This window comes from Triticum urartu, chromosome 2 (genome assembly GCF_003073215.2).
Source record: "Triticum urartu cultivar G1812 chromosome 2, Tu2.1, whole genome shotgun sequence".
In the NCBI taxonomy this organism is placed as follows: domain Eukaryota; kingdom Viridiplantae; phylum Streptophyta; class Magnoliopsida; order Poales; family Poaceae; genus Triticum; species Triticum urartu.
In genome coordinates, this window is record NC_053023.1 from 748,409,571 (window position 1) to 748,425,554 (window position 15,984).

General features: G+C 48.3%; 3 protein-coding genes across 3 annotated transcripts; all 3 read right to left on the reverse strand.

Moving 5' to 3' along the window:
- Positions 1-2,283: 2,283 nt before the first annotated feature.
- Positions 2,284-5,475, reverse strand: LOC125538539 (putative B3 domain-containing protein Os04g0676650). Its single transcript, XM_048701823.1, has 9 exons — positions 5,470-5,475; positions 4,988-5,210; positions 4,463-4,623; positions 4,242-4,346; positions 3,682-3,771; positions 3,448-3,548; positions 3,242-3,288; positions 3,067-3,143; positions 2,284-2,814 (listed from the first exon to the last, which is right to left on the reverse strand). The coding sequence occupies exons 1-9, from the start codon at positions 5,473-5,475 to the stop codon at positions 2,650-2,652; spliced, it is 975 nt and encodes a 324-aa protein (XP_048557780.1). The 3' UTR covers positions 2,284-2,649.
- Positions 5,476-10,623: 5,148 nt separating this feature from the next.
- LOC125540465 (transcription factor SRM1-like) lies at positions 10,624-14,946 on the reverse strand. The gene is made up of 2 exons (XM_048704084.1): positions 14,080-14,946; positions 10,624-11,478 (listed from the first exon to the last, which is right to left on the reverse strand). Exons 1-2 carry the CDS (start codon positions 14,505-14,507, stop codon positions 11,001-11,003), a joined length of 906 nt encoding a protein of 301 aa, XP_048560041.1. The 5' UTR covers positions 14,508-14,946; the 3' UTR covers positions 10,624-11,000.
- On the reverse strand, positions 11,485-14,073 carry LOC125540466 (transcription factor MYBS1-like). Its single transcript, XM_048704085.1, has one exon. The coding sequence runs from the start codon at positions 12,922-12,924 to the stop codon at positions 12,358-12,360; it is 567 nt and encodes a 188-aa protein (XP_048560042.1). The 5' UTR covers positions 12,925-14,073; the 3' UTR covers positions 11,485-12,357.
- Positions 14,947-15,984: the final 1,038 nt, after the last annotated feature.

Consider the following 15,984-nt stretch of genomic DNA (forward strand, 5'->3'; position numbering starts at 1 on the left):
ATAAGAAACTAGTAAATTTCAAAAGAACTATTTTCACGTGTGATTTGTGTTAGTCTAACATGGTTTACACATCGGTTGCTAGAGAAGTTATATAGGATCAACAGTTCTTTTGTATATAACACATGCATATTGGACGAACACGAGGCCGCCTGATTGATCTCCGGACCCTCTGTTCTTCAGAATGTCGATATTCCAATGATGCCCTCCAAGTTCCCCTACCTCACGAAGTTGGAAATTGACATCCTAAGATCATTGCAAGGCTGCTTCATCAGGTTTGATGTCCTGTCACTGGTTTCTTTTCTCGATGCTTCTCCGGCCTTGGATTCTTTCACCCTACATGTAAGTCATATCTCTTAGTCTATAAATGATGTTACAAAAGGATATCAAAGAACAATGGTATTGATGTCGATTGATCCTATATATCTATATCCAGGTAGGTCAGGATACCTTGAGACCTGATGATTCTGTTGTTAGAGGCGATAATGCTAATTATGAGAGGTGGCAGCCACAGTGCCGGCATGATCACCTCAGACAGGTGACGATCACAGGCTTTTGTTCATCAAAGAAGCTCGCTCAGTTTGTGATCTATCTCCTTGAGAGCAGTCCCCGGCTTGACTGCCTCACACTAGACACAACCCCTGGGCCTCACTATAGTACGAAGTGTGGTATCACTAGAAAGCACACCTCCTCAAAAAAGATGGGTATATGCTGCCCAATGATGACCGAGAGTAATATAGCGGAGGCTCAGAGAGCTATTGAGGTTGCAAACACATACATTGCAGGGAGAGTTCCCTCGGGTGTTGGATTCCAGGTCCTGGAGCCCTGTAGTGAATGCAACAATCCCAACAATCCCAAGCGGCGGTAGATGTGGATGCTACCGTGGTTTGTCCTAAAGCTATTCACTTACATGTATACTTATTTTTGTTCAAAGTTCAACCATGACCGGCAAGAGGATTATTTTATCGCCTTTGTGTGTTTTTTTCTTTTGAGAAATTGGCAGCAGCACATGTTTTCCTAAGAATAAATAGAGTCAAATCAATATATATACGCAAGAGAGCGGCTTGTTTTAAAACTGGAACACCTCTTTGGTGGCCTGCCCTGGCATTTGTTGTTAGTTGCTTTTCCTACAGTTCTTTTATTGATCACAATAGTGTTAATTATGGTGCTAATACTCGTGGGTAGGGTACTAGTAGGTGTGCTGATTGTTGTTTCTGTTTTTGCGCGCTGTTTACATGCCAGCCATTGGTCAATGACCATTCCACCGTCTTGTTCCAATCACTCCTGCTATTCCCACGGCTTGGTCATTTAGACGCAACCTCCCCAATACTGCTCTGTACATGGTCTAATTTTGCACTGCTGTTTCTATTGTCTCCCCATATATTTTCCAAGCAATGGAAGACTGTTATCGCACAGCGCTCCTATATGCAACGACAGATAAAATCAAGTGGTGAAAAATGATTTGAACTGCAGTGAACCGAAGGCTATTTTTATCGGGATGGAGATAAAATCGAGCGGTGAAAAATGATTTGAACTGCAGTGAATCTGAGGCTATTTTTATTAAGATATATAAAGGCTGTAAATCGATTCGATATAACACCGGCCTGGACCTTACCTTTATTCAGCTACTCCGCATCCGCAAGGCCGCAACTATCTTTTTGAAAGGAGGCTGCTGCCCGGCTTTAAACTGAAGCCCATACAAGCCAAGAGTACAAGTACAACTGAACTTAAAAAAAGTGTTCGATACAAGCCAAAGGGTAAAAGGAGCACAGCTCCAAAGCTCAAAAGCACGCCTGAGATAATAGGTAGACGACCCTCCAGAGAGGCAACCCGCATTGAACCGCAGCAATCCAACGCCCACAGCTAGCTGGATTATTGCACCCGGTAGATCGAAGAGCCCCTGTCTTTGCGCAAGCTGGAGATGAGACAATCAAGGAGCAATGAGTCCTTCTGCCTGCTCAATGGACTCCATGGCTGCAGGAATATCAGCGGTTTATATAGTCCGTCAGCTGGGTGCTTAAGAAAGATACCCTTGTGCAGGATTTTGTGGGTTAACTCCTCAAACCAGAGAATTTTGAGGAGTCAAAGGATGATGCTCTTAGCTATCTGCCTTGATGAGACATACTTTGATGCCGCGTGAGAGCATTGTCGCATTCTCTCACAAGTCACAACTGGTCTTGCTTGCTTGTTTACCATCACAAGTCTGCTGCAAAAAGGATCGCCTCCCTCATTAGTTCTGTTGACAAATTCAGCAGATTCAGAGCCAAACATCAAGACATGCTACAAATGGTGAGGCGATATTATATATATATGGGAATCATCCAGAATGAAGTACAAAACTACAGCACAGATTATTTTTCTTACAGCTAGATACATAACAGAACACCAGGTACATGGTAAAGCGGCAAACTTAAGTTGTCTAAAAACCGGAAAGATGTTTTTCTTCGATCGATGGGGCCAGAGCTATTCACCAGCTAGCTAGCTGCTAAGGCCTAGGGTACTTCTGTCTGAAATTCAGTTCCAATGGTACAACATGTCAGCGATGATAATTTAGGGTGATACGACTCTCTCGACGATGCTTCTGGCTGTTCCTTGATTTTGTGATTGCTTCTAGGTAGGTGTTGTGTAACAAGTCAACATGCACCACATGCATCATTGTGATGGTGCTGAGGTGAAGACGGCAGGCATCGATCTTCTTTTCCTGGCGTGCAGGTTTCTGGTGAACCCGCATTGTCTGTTGTTGATGCGGCCTTGCTCCTTGCATTCCGGACAGATTAAGGTAGCGCACTGCCCAGTCACCTTCTCCCCACGGACAATCTGATAAAGAGATGACAAAAAGAATATTGGCATAAGTCATACTAATATCATGAGATTGAGTGACTTGCAGAATGAGAAGTTGATATTATTGGGCCAATATACTAGTGGTGTAAAAAACGTTCTTATATTATGGGACGGAGGGAGTAGTATCGAGAGAGCTGGCGAGTTTAATTAGTTTGCAGATGGGAAGCCGGGTGGACTATTTATTACTGAGGACAAGAGAAAGTGGGGTAGAGTAGAGTTTTCACGTACAAATTTGCCGGACTCGAGGCTTTTGTAGATGATGAAGGTGTCTTGTGTCGCTAGATTATGGTGCTTTGAAAATTCTCCTGAGATTAAGACAATGCAATTCATCAGAAAACACATGTACATACTTACAAACGTTTGAAGTGTTTAGTTGACTCAGTCAGTGTTAAGACATACATACCAGTACTTTCCAAGACATACATTCTGCTCTTGTTGTTAGGCCAGTACCTGGGAAGTATCTCCCATCATCAGTGTGATATATAGTTATACATACATACAGTTGAACTAGTGAAATGAGGCAGATATTAACTCTCCAACGCTGAGAGACTATGATTTACGGAGTAGTCGCAGAGAAAATAATATATATTGCTCTGAACTAGTGATTACCTGAACTTAAAGTTCCATGTAACAGGAAGCCTCATGTCCTCCATCTTGAGTATCAGGCCATCCCTTTCAAGCAAAGCTGGAAGGTTAGCCTCGGCATCCCTCTGCAAAATTCAGTATATATATATATATATATATAGTGAGATTGCGAAGCAGCAAACAGATAGTAACTTTTATGCATGTTGATTAATTAGAGTAATATATGTATAGTGGGCAGCTAGCTAGCTACGTACGTACCTTTGGCAGTACAATTCTTCCAATATTTCCAACATCACTGTTGGTCAACTCCTTCCACACAACCATATGGTAGTCTTTACAGTTGAACCTCTGTAAATAGTTTTGCAGGATCAAATTCAAGTTAGTTCAGTGGGAATGCATCCACTTCGAACTGCAGCAACCTGATGATCTTATGTGTGGTTCAGCTTTGGATGCTTGAAAATTGCTTTGGCACCTTCTTCATTTTAATACAATACAATAAATTACAACAGCAGCATGTTTTGCTACTTGTGTGTCATAACTTACAACTCGATCGTAGGAACATCAGGTTCCAGTTGTTTGCACAACAAGCTAGAGTCTAAATTTGGAACCAATTAGTGGTAAATTGATGGAATAATTTTCTAAGTATTATTAATCTATTGGAGTATAAAGCAATCAATGCAGAATATATATATATAGCTTGTCTAGTTAACATAATGAAAAAAATCATGTACAGCAAAGAAGAGCATGCATATATAGTGAAGTAAATAGGACCTAGCTAGAAAGCATATATGCATCAAAGCATCATGCATGTTACTTACAGTAGTGAAAATTTGCCGGCCCAGGTTACTGAAGTTGTGATTCCCATCTAGCATCATGGTGTGATCTAGTCCACCACTGTTTTCACTTCCCACCTCAGGCGGGTCCTGGAAATTAATCTCACAAGCATGCATCGATCAGGTGTGTGCTAGCTCATGCTAATTAAACTTATATAAGCATATATAAATGATTTGCATGTTTCCTAGCTAGCTGTTGTTGTTACCTCTGAATTCTTCCTCTTCTGGGTGCGCCTCTTGGCCCTTTTGGCGTATCTGGACTCCTCGAATAATTGTGGAGGAGAGTGATTGTTTGGCACCGGAGATATTGGTTGAAAGCATTGAGCGGGTAGTAATGGTGGATCCACACTGAAGTTGGATACAAAGCCTGCAGCACGAGATCGATGTACAGAATGAATCAATGTGCAATAGTAGCATGAATGCAATTTAGATAGTCTGCAAAACAAATAAATTTTAGAAAATGTGTTTGCTTCGCAATCTATACCATCATAAAGAAAGCCCTTACAAAGTTGCTGGATTCAGCACAATGCTAAACTAAACAGTACAAAAACTTGAATACCAAATAAATTCAACTATATATAACCCTTGCATATAATCAATCAAAGAGATTGAACCCGATGTTATCAGATTCGTAGAATTTACAAAACAGATCCACACAGCATGGATACCTGAATCTTAAACAGAAATTGAGAAAAAACTGCACAGACACATGTAATTAAATATATGTATACCTGAATTACCTTGCTGATGATTATTGTTGGCGTTGTAGGTGATGGCTTGTTGGTGACCCTGCTGCTGCTGCTGCTGCTGCTGTATGCCATGAGGGTAAACACTGTAAGAGCTCGGCGGCGGCGGCATGAAGTTGTTGGGCCATGCAGTGGCGGAGCAGAGCCTGGAGCTCTGATGGTAGCCATTGTTGTTGCCACTGTTGCTACCGCACGCGACAGACAGGATCTAAACAACAAAATACGCAAGGGAAAAGAAAAGGAAAGGAAGAACTAGCTAGCAGGTATGCCCTAATTAACAAGATGAAATGCGTGATTTAACACGCTACAAATGGAAAGTCCTGCCTGATCTAGCAAGTAGATTGTGCAGAATCTCGCTTCCTGCTGCAATCTTCCTCAGTGATCTGCTCCTCCCGGCCGGAGAGCGGCCAAGATTGCAGTCCTGGTGAAGAACAGAAAACCTAGAACGACATACGGATCTCGCGCACGCCCATGGCGGCGCGCGCAGGCAGGACACAGCGCGCGGATCCGGGCGCGTCAAAACCTAACGAGTGGCCAGGAAAAGAAAGCCCTGGGATGGGGAAGGGACAGATCGCGCGGAGAAACGATCGCTGCGGCGACGGCGACGACGCGCAAGGACGTACGAAGACGATGCAGAAAGAAAGAAAAGACAAGATACTGACGGCGGGCATCAGCAGGTTGGACTGGGCCAGTGCGGCGCGCGGCGGGGTCGGCGAGGGGGCCTGGACCTGGAGGCATTGCTGCGGCGGCGCCTGGATCAGCGGGCCCGGGCGGCCCGAACAGGCTGCTCGAACTCCTGGTACTTGGCGCTGCGCCAGGACCGTTCGCCACGTCGCCGTGCACGCCGTGGCCGCCCACGGACGCGAGCAGCGCCTGAAACGAGCGCGTGCGGGCCGGCCCCCGGCACCGCACGAAGTCGCCGGTCACGGACCTCGCCGCCGGAGGAGTGCTGCGGCAGACGGCGAGAGGATCCGGTCGGCGTCGGCGAGGTCGTGCTCGCGCGAGGCAGCCAGCTAGCGCAGCCTCGTGCTCCGTGCGCTCTGGGTGTTTGCGTTCGGTTCGTTGTGGGCGTACACTGAAAGACAATGAGCGAGAGACGGTGGCCGGCCGTGGCTTTTGAAGAGGCGGGGGGTATGCGGCGTGTGCTGCTCGCTAATTATTGAGAGATTGGGGGTGATTTTTTTGTAGGGGGAGCCATAATGGGAACATGGGAAACAAGGGAAATGGGGGTGTGGAAATGGAAATGTTGAGGGGTTTTGTGAGATGTGGGCAATTCAAACCTACTGAAATGGTGAAAACCAAGGTCTTCTGAAGCAATAACATGAGTAGGAGAAACCGAAGCACGCGAAGATTATCGGATAGTTCTCTAAATTTAAAGGGTTATGGATTGCTAGGTATCATGCGCCCACCGTTGAAGGAAGGCGAAGCGCGCGAAGTTTATCGGGTCTTTCTCTAAATCTAAAGAGTTACGAATTGCCGGGTATCGCACGGCCACCGTTGAAGGAAGGCGAAGCGCGCGAAGTTTATCGGATCGCTCTCTAAATCTAAAGAGTTACGAATTGCCGGGTATCGTACGGCCATTGTTGAAGGAAGGCGAAGTGCGCGAAGTTTATCGGATCGTTCTCTAAATCTAAAGAGTTACGAATTGTCACGTATCGTACGGCCACCGTTGAAGGAAAGCGAAGCGCGCGAAGTTTATCGGATCGTTCTCTAAATCTGAAGAGTTACGAATTGCCACGTATCGTACGGCCACCCTTGAAGGAAAGCGAAGCGCGCAAAGTTTATCGGATCTTTCTCTAAATCTAAAGAGTTACGGAGGACCAGGTATCGTGCAGCCACCGTTGAAGGAAGGCAAAGTGCGCGAAGATTATCGGATCTTTCTCTAAATCTAAAGAGTAATGAATTGCCAGGCATCGTGCGGCCACCGTTGAAGGAAGGCGAAGCGCGCAAAGTTTATCGGATCTTTCTCTAAATCTAAAGAGTTACGGAGGACCAGGTATCATGCGGCCACCGTTGAAGGAAGGCAAAGTGCGCGAAGATTATTGGATCTTTCTCTAAATCTAAAGAGTAATGAATTGCCAGGCATCGTGCGGCCACCGTTGAAGGAAGGCGAAGCGCGCGAAGATTATCGGATCTTTCTCTAAATCTAAAGAGTTACAGTACTAGGTATTGCGCACCTAAGGAATAGGGGGGTGTTGGCTCTTGCCTAATCCTTCCCCCTCTCCTCGCCATTGTACCGCCGTAGTTTTGATGATGGGGTGATTGTGCGATTTTGTAGTTATACATTTTTACGACAAAAAATTCTTTCCAATCTATAAGATCCGATTCGATTCGGTTTGATTGAATTCAATTTGATGGGTAGCCACACCCTCACTGGCGCCAACTGGTGAACCCGGATTGTGCGCTTTGATTCGTAGCCCTGAATGTTAGGAAAGAAATTGTCGCTACCCCTTGAACGTGATAATTGGCGTGAAATGTGGGCCTTTCTATGACTCCTAAGGTGTCACATGAATATGTCGTGTTTCCGTCGTCAAATCTGATTCTGGTAACCGTCTCTATACGAGGGAATTTCAAAGTGCTTCAAAAAGTAGGCAGGGGTTTTATCTTGAAAGCTCTTGTGAACCAATAATGTTATTGCTAACATTGTTGATCTTTTTCTAAAATCTAAATAGTTATGTATTGGGTATTGTGCTGCCAATGCAGAGGGACAAGGGTTGCGGCCTCTCACTGATCCCTCTTCCCTCTCCCCACCATTGCACCGCCACTTTGTTGATGATGTAGTGACTGCGTGATTTTTCAAAATTATATGTTTTATAATGAAAGAGATCACGCCATTCGATTCGGCGGTAAGGATGGATCTATGCACACTCGTGAAGGTAGTCGTGCGCCCACTGGGCACCAACTATCGAACTTTGATTGTGAGCTTTGATTTGTAGGCCGGAATATTAGAAACGAAATTGTGGGTACCCCTGGCAGAGTAATTGGCATACCATGTGGCCCTTGCTATCAAGGGTGGGAGTAGGACTGGGCCAGGCCGGACCGGCTTCACTATACTGTAGCTACATGGCATTGGACAGTGCTTCTGTAAGCCTATATGTGCAACCATCGCGCCCCGGGCCGCCAGCTATCGGCCTATGATTGTGAGATTTAATGGGTCGCAATGTTAAGAAAGAAATTGTCTGTACCCCCTAGCGTGATAATTGACCCTTGCTATCAGGGGCGGAGGTAGGATTGGGCCAGGCCCCGGACCAGCTTCACTATACTGTACTGCAAGGCATTGAACAGTGCTTCCGAGCCCGTGAGGCCGTCGCGCCCCGGGCCGCCGACTATCGAACTCTGATTGTGAGCTTTAGTTCGTAGGCTGGAATGTTAGGAAAGAAACTTTCGGTACCCCCTAGCATGATAATTGGTGTGACATGTGGCCCTTGCTATCAGAGGTGGATGTAGGATTTGGGCCAGGTTCCGGACCGGCTTCACTATATTGTAGCTACAAGGCATTGACCAGTGCTTCCAATAGCCTATAAGGTTGTCATGCTACGGGCCGCTAGCTATCGAACTCTAATTGTGAACTTTAATTCGTAGGCTCAAATGTAAGGGAAGAAATTTTCGGTACCCCGTAGCGTGATAATTGGCGTTAAATGTGGCCCTTGTTATCAGAGGTGGAGGTTTGATTGGGCCAAGGCTCAGACCGGCTTCACTATGTTGTAGCTATTGGGTATTGAACTATGCTGCTGAAAGCCTACTTGATGCCTTGGCCCAGGGCCGCCAGTTATCGTACTCTGATTGTGAGCTTTAATTTGTAGGTCAGAAAGTTAAGAAAGAAATTGTCAACACCCCCTAGCTTGATAATTGGCCCTTGCTATCTGGGGCGGAGGTAGGATTGGGCCGGGGCCCAGACTAGCTTCACTATACTGTAGCTACAGAGCATTGAACAATGCTTCCGAAAGCCCGTGAGGCCGTCGCGCCCTGGGCCGCCAACTATCGAACTATGATTGTGAGCTTTAATTATTCGTAGTCAGGAATGTTAGGAAAGAATTTTTCGGTACCCCCTAGCGTGATAATTGGCGCGACATGCGGCCCTTGTTATCAGGGGTGGAGGTAGGATTGGGCCAGGCCCTGGACCGGCTTCACCATACTGTAACTATAGGGTGTTGAATGGCTCTTCCGAAAGCCTACGCGCGGCATCACACCCCAGGCCATGACCCGATGTGCCTAGGGCTTCTCTTCGCCCTTGCTTGCTATAATCCGATAATGTGTCGCATGAATATGTCATGTATCGGCCGCCGAATAAGATTGTGATGACATTTCTATCCGAGGATATAATACCCTCCCACTTCATAATTTTGGATGTTTTTTTATCTCAAAGGTTTAGTTGATGGTAAGTTTGTCTCAAACAGTGATGTTTGTAGGGAACATCACTGATCATTTCTAGATCCCGAAGAGTTAGTATTAGATAGTGTGCGGACATTTTGAAAAAAGAGGGGGGGGGGGGGGGATTGTCAGTCCCCTCCCTCACTCCACCATTGTGCGCCATTGTCTTTGGTGTAAAGCTTGCGAGGTTTTCTTATTATTATTTTTATGGTGAAAGCGCGATGGACTCATGGGCATCCATAGAGTCAACTTCATATGCATTGGCGTCGTATAAACGAGTCTTTATTGTGCGCGAGAGGTACTGTCGCCACCCTCATCAAGATGATAATTGGAGTGCCAACATGTGTTTTCACTAGCGTGCGGCGTGAATATGTCAGTCGAATGACGAATTCTATATTCGTGGCATCTCTATTCAAAAAAATTACCATCTACTTAAAAGGAAATAAGGGAGTTTCTACCCCAAATGGTATATCTTCCCAACTGCCCCCTATGTTGTACCAGTGGTTCCATCTTAATATACTTATTTTATTGGGACTCATAAGCATATGGTTTTATAGGGAGTCATATTCATATACTTATTTTCTATAGGGACATATGTGCACGTATCCCATAAAATAAAACTATCAATGCATGCTATTTAAAAGTCACCTCGTTTGTTGCGCCGCGGACCCCACTCATGATAAGCCCATGACTCGGCCGGCGTGACAAGTGTCCTCGCAGCCCAGGTCCCATGACACCTGTCCACCGCCGCCCGCCGCCCCTCATGACATGTGGCCCCCGCCGCGTGCCGGCCGCGTGAGGTGTGGCCCCCGCCACGCGCCAGACGCGTGAGGTGTGGTCCCCACAGCGCCTCCTCCAGCAGTAGCCCCACCCACCGCAGTGGAAACGCTCCATGAGGCCATACACGCTCCCTCTTTTGTTCTCTCCTTTGGTGCCGGGTCAAGCTTTGGCGTTCAATCTCTAGTGATTAATTGCGCAAAGGCTGCCAAAGATAGAGCTTATCAGTAGATGGATGGAAGCTTCGTCGCTAAGCCCAGAGATGTCCGTTTCCACTTTATCGTCGTGCATATTAAATCAGTACAGCTGCGGTGACGCGTCGATCGAACCAACCGTGAAATTTGAAATTTTGCCCGCAAAGAGTTCGAAATGAGAACGATCGAGATAATGTTCCTGGACAAATCTTTGTTGATCCCCTGTTACGCACATACAGAGTTTTTTTTTAACATAGTACAGACGCAGACGCGATAATCTCTATAATAACCAATTCATACATTGCTAAGTGACACTGCTAAGAACTCTCATAAAAAAAAGTAACACTGCTAAGTATCTCTTCCCCTGTGCCTGCATCACACAGATCACTTACAGAAACACACCCAGTACCAATTCATCCAACCCGAAGGCGAACGTCGAACAAACGACCACGACGACGAAACGCGACACGATTACATATAATCCGCAACGCCCACAACACCATCTGTAATGTACAACAGTTTATCATTATTCCTTTATTCAGACAATAACAGAGGATTTCACTGCAAGGACGGGCAACATGGAGAAGGTTCTGAGTTGGTCTGTCAGGAAGCCCAGCAGCATCGCTTAACAACGTCTATTTTGCAGCGCGGGGCCATCACCGGGACGGCGGGGGCGGCATCGGGTACATCGGAGCGCGGGGCACCACGGTCCCTGGGACCGGGGCGTGCATGGCGTACCCCATGTGAGGCGGAGCGGCGACAGGGAGCGTGACCGGGGTGCCGACGGCGGACACGAGGGGGCCACCAACCGGCTGCCCGATCGTGGTGCCGAAGGCGTCCACGCCTGGGGGCAGGTTCCCTGGCTGGTGCGGAGATTGCTTGGGGGACTTGCCGGGGACTGCGGCCTGCCCATTTGTGCCTGTGATTGGGCCCTGAGCGGCTGATGCCTCTCCGTTCACGCTGGTGATGTCGTGTATGCTTGATCGCCGCCTCTCCCTGTTCATCGAGTTGAGGCGGATGAAGTACTTCTGCGCATGACTGGCGACCTGAGTGGGCGTCCTTGAGATGACGAAGTTCCTTGAGATGCTCCTCCAGTCACCTTTGCCATACTTTTCAAGTCCAAGAAGGAACAACCTGCAGGTTTGGAATCAGGTCATAGCATAGATCAGTGACAGGTAAAGATAACCCTGGAGGAGGCAGTATCCATCAGTTTGCAAACGCGCACTTCTCCTTAAATATTTAAATGCAGTCAGTACTGAAATTAGCTTCTCGAGTTAATTATGAATAACATTACCTATTCAGCCACTGAAATGATCACAACCACTGATCATCTACTTTGGAATTTCACAAGAACGGCAAATGACAGAAATATGTGGACTACTTCTAATGGTACATATAGCACATGCCCAAACGAACATGTGCTTTCAGGGTTGAAAGCTTTGAACACAGAGCACTGAATAATTCATTTGCCCAAAAGGTGCTATATATGTATACACCAACTGATGAGAAACCATACGTAGAATTTATAGAAGCAAGGAGCAGAACTTCTAAAAGAAGTACACCATTACGTAGTGCCACAGAAAATGTGAAATGCTTGATGATGTACTTGAATTCACATTTAGAAGGAAAGAAATGTACTCCCTCCATCCCATAATGTAAGACGTTTTTTGACACTACACAAGTGTCAAAAAACATCTTACATTATGGGACAGAGGGAGTACTGTACAAGGTTCCATATCTGAAATATATTGACTCAACTAAATGGAAGTTGAGTTTTACTTGCCACAATAAGTTCAATTTCTAACATTTTAGTATATTAGGATAGCAAACTAGCATGAGAAAATGTACTAAAATCAGTCAACCCAGACAATGAAAATAAATGTGTGAAGAAATAGTCCAAAGGGTTCCTTCACTTAAACAATTAAATCTGTTTAGTGCCTAGAACACATTTGAAAAACCCTTTTTCCATGAGTAACCACAGTTCTAAGTTTCTGACATCTGAGTAAAGATTTTTCATGCACAAGGTAACATGTGACAAACTAAAGTTGTAAGTGTCATTGAGTCTGTCAAGAAGGTAACATGCATCTCCCGCTTGACAGACTTGGATGACACCTTCTGCCCATGCCCTCCCCGTCCTCCTCCTACCCTGCCGCAGCCCTTCTTCCCGCCGGAGCCTCCCTCCTCAGGACTCCCGCCGTCAGTGTACACAGGCAGCGGCACCCGGCCCGCCTCGATGGCGTCCACATCCGCCACCAACAGCTCATAGTGCCGCTTGATCTCCTCGGCTGTCTTCCCCCCAGCAGCATCGGCTATCTTGTTCCACACTGCCTCACCCTCCCCGAGATCCACCAACGCCAGCGCATTCTCAAACGCCTTGTTCTGCTCCCACGTCCACCCTCCGGGCCCGGACCCGGATCCGGACCCCTTCTTCACCTCAACGACGCCGGCCATGTTGTTCCACACGGCCTCCCCCTCCTGCAGATCCACCAACAGCAGTGCATTCTCAAACACCATGTCCTGCTCCCACATCCACCCTCCTGACCCGAACCCGAACCCCCCCTCGGTCACCATGGCCGACATGTTCCCCGGCCCCGAAGAAGAAAAGAGAGAAAAAACTAGATAGCTCTACAGGATTCGCCAGGCAGCAATAGGGGTCAGAGGTTCTGCAGGATTGCGGCGGTGAGATATGGGTGAAGGAGAGGGGGGAGTGGGCCTGGAATTGCTGCAGATTTAGGCTAATAAATTGGTGTGTTTCGATAAGAGAGAGAGAGGGCAGGGGAGCCGAGGAGCAGCTTTACGGGTGCCAGCAGGACAAACTATGACAAAAACTTCAAACCTACATGCATCCATTCTCAAATGGAAACCAGCGGCGGCGGCAGCGGCACATTTAAAGAGCAGATTTCCAAAATATATTCAGCACATTTAAAGAGCAAATATCCAAAGTAGATATCTCTACAGGATTCGGTGGGCAGCAATAGGGGGTCAGAGCTTCCTCAGGACTGCGGCGGATAGATATGGGAGGAGAGGGGGGAGGGGGGCTGGAATTGATGCAGGTTTAGGGTAATAAATTGGGGGCTTTCGATAAGAGAGGCGGGGGAGCAGAGGAGCAGATTTACAGGAGCCAGCAGGATAAACTACGACAAACCGTCAAACTTACACGCGTCCTCTCGCAAATGGAAAGCAGCAGCAGCACATTTAAAGAGCAAATTTCTAAAATACGCAACACATTACGACAATTAAGTGGGTCAGCAGAATCGCCAATCAAATACCAGCAGCGATGTTTTAGCTCCTACCCAACACAACCCACCAATCGATCAAACATCTAAGCAGTACCGCTCAAAATCGCTCAATGGATGGATTTAAGGTGAGACAATGAGCGCAAAATGTGCTCGCTTCGCTGTGCAGACACTAAAGTTGCTTGCAGAGCATAGCCCTAATTTCCAAATACGCACAAGGCGCTCTACTGACGTACTCACACCCCAGTAGAATGAGAGCAGGTAAGAAGCTCCACTGATTCCATTCACAGACCAGTACACTGAGAGCAGGTAAACTATGCAAGCATCAGATTTCCAGTATGCTCCCTAATATCATAGGACCATTACACGGATCAGATTCTCTAACAAAACAGTCAATTCAGCAATCAATCAATCAATCACACGAATTAATCCTCAATCCAGAGCAGCAAGCAACTCAATTATTCGGTCAACGGAAGGAAGGCAGGAGGCAGGAGCGAACCTGTGCTCGTCCTCGGTCCAGGCGATCCCCTTGCGGCGCTCCTGCTCGGCGGACTTGGACGAGCCCTTCTCCCCGTGGCCGCCCCCTCCTCCGCCGCTCTTCTTCCCGCCCCCGCCCCCGCCCCCGCCGCTGCCCCCAGCCCCGCCGCCGGAGCCCCCCTCCTCGCCGTCGCCGGCGTAGACGAGCAGCGGCACGCGGCCGGCCTCGATGCCGTCCACGTCCTCCACGAGCAGCTCGTAGTGCCGCCGGACCTCCTCGGGCGTCTTGCCCTCGACGGCGTCGGCTATCTTGTCCCACATGGCCTCCCCCTCCTCCTCATCCACCGTGGCCAGCGCGTTCTCGAACGCCTTCTCCTGCTCCCGCGTCCACCCGCCGGACCCCTCCTCGCCGCCCGCGCCGCCGCTGCTGCTCGCCTCCTCCGCCGCCATGGCCGGCCGCAGACCTGTTCCCCGGACGAAAGAAGAGGAAAAAAGCAACCTTGACAGCGCTCCGCGGGGCTCGCGGGGCGGCGGCGGGGGTCAGTCGGCCGGAGGATTGCGGCGGCGGGATAAGGAGCGGGGGACGGGGGGAGGAAGAGGCGGATTTGGTGTCGCTGCGGGCTCGTGGGGAATAAATCGGGGGTTTCGCGAAAAGGGAGAAGGGGAGGAGGCGGAGGAAGGAGGGAGATCTACCGCCGCCGCCGGAGGAGGATTTGTTACCGCGGGGCCGGGCGAGATATTTTCCTTTCACCGCGGCGCGGGGGCGGGCGGGGGCGGGGCAGTGACTGCGGTGTCGGGCCTCCCGTGTCTCTGGGGGGAGGGGGAGTGGCGCGGGGAGGAGGAAGGAGACAAGCGGGGCTGGCTGTGGCTCCTGCCTGGTGGCCGCTGGCGACGCGGCGGCCGGGCTTTTTTTTCTTTTCTTTTCTTGCTCGTCGGAGGCGCCGCGGCGGCCGCCGGATTTTATTGTGGTCGTGGTTAATGGCCGCCTGAACGTGACTTGATCGACCTATAAATTCATTTCCGGTTTTAGAAAAGGGTAATTACGTGAAGTGTGTGTGCATGTGTCACATTTTTTGCGAAACAGGTTTTCGTCTCGCTTTATATTATATTATAATCAAGCAAATCATCACGTCCATATAACAAGTTCACGCATGAAAGAAAATAATGAATCTATTGAGGCACCAACACACATGCAAAAAAAATGCAGAGGGGGAAAGCCGATACAAGGCTCTATGAAGCCGATGAATCAATGGCTAGGAGACGAAGAAAGTCGGCATTCCGCCGCAATCAGAGAATCCGTCGTGTCGTCTAGCCGATCTCAGTCTCATGGGCTTAGAAAACGGGTGTTAGTGCTGCAAGAAGGCATGGAATTTGAACATAGGGTCGTTGGCACGTCGTAAAAAAGACCCGTTCGATGACCATCTTGTTACGCTTTGTACGAAAGGGTTCAAGTCATTATCGCGGGCACTAACAAGAAGAGGCGTCTCCTCCTTCCGGCATGGTTGGCCTGAGTTTACAGGAAGACAACTGGGTTCGATCTTGCCACTCAGACCTAGAGCCTCACAGACAAAACTTCAAAGCCAGACACGATAAGCCGAACCAACAAGAAAAAACCTTGGCAGGGCCAAGTGTTAGGAAATAATGTCGGAAGTGCCCGGCAGCACCGCGGGAGGGCCACACGCCCAAGATACAGTCTCCTCGGCGGAAAAGGTTTGTCGGAACGAAGAAGTTCCAACTCCCATTATAGGCGGTCGAGGTAACAAAAAAAGCATCAGGTTCATGCATATCACAAAAAGATCAAGGGACTCGGCGCGAAGCGAAAACCTACCAAGCCACGGACGGCTCCGGCCAGAAGAGGACCCTTTCTCCATTGCTTATGGAGACGTTGAGCCCATAGAGAAACTCATGTTTTATCGAGTAGAGGGGC

Excerpts from the sequence above, each read along its gene's own strand:
- LOC125538539 (XM_048701823.1), bottom strand. Across the intron at positions 4,347-4,462 it reads AGAAGAGGAAGAATTCAGAG|GACCCGCCTGAGGTGGGAAG; the intron begins GTAACAACAACA and ends ATTAATTTCCAG. Across the intron at positions 3,549-3,681 it reads GAAGAATTGTACTGCCAAAG|AGGGATGCCGAGGCTAACCT; the intron begins GTACGTACGTAG and ends TGAATTTTGCAG.
- LOC125540466 (XM_048704085.1), bottom strand. The coding sequence starts at position 12,924 with ATGTCGGCCATGGTGACCGAGGGGGGGTTCGGGTTCGGGTCAGGAGGG.
- LOC125540465 (XM_048704084.1), bottom strand. The coding sequence starts at position 14,507 with ATGGCGGCGGAGGAGGCGAGCAGCAGCGGCGGCGCGGGCGGCGAGGAG. Across the intron at positions 11,479-14,079 it reads TGGACCGAGGACGAGCACAG|GTTGTTCCTTCTTGGACTTG; the intron begins GTTCGCTCCTGC and ends CCAAACCTGCAG.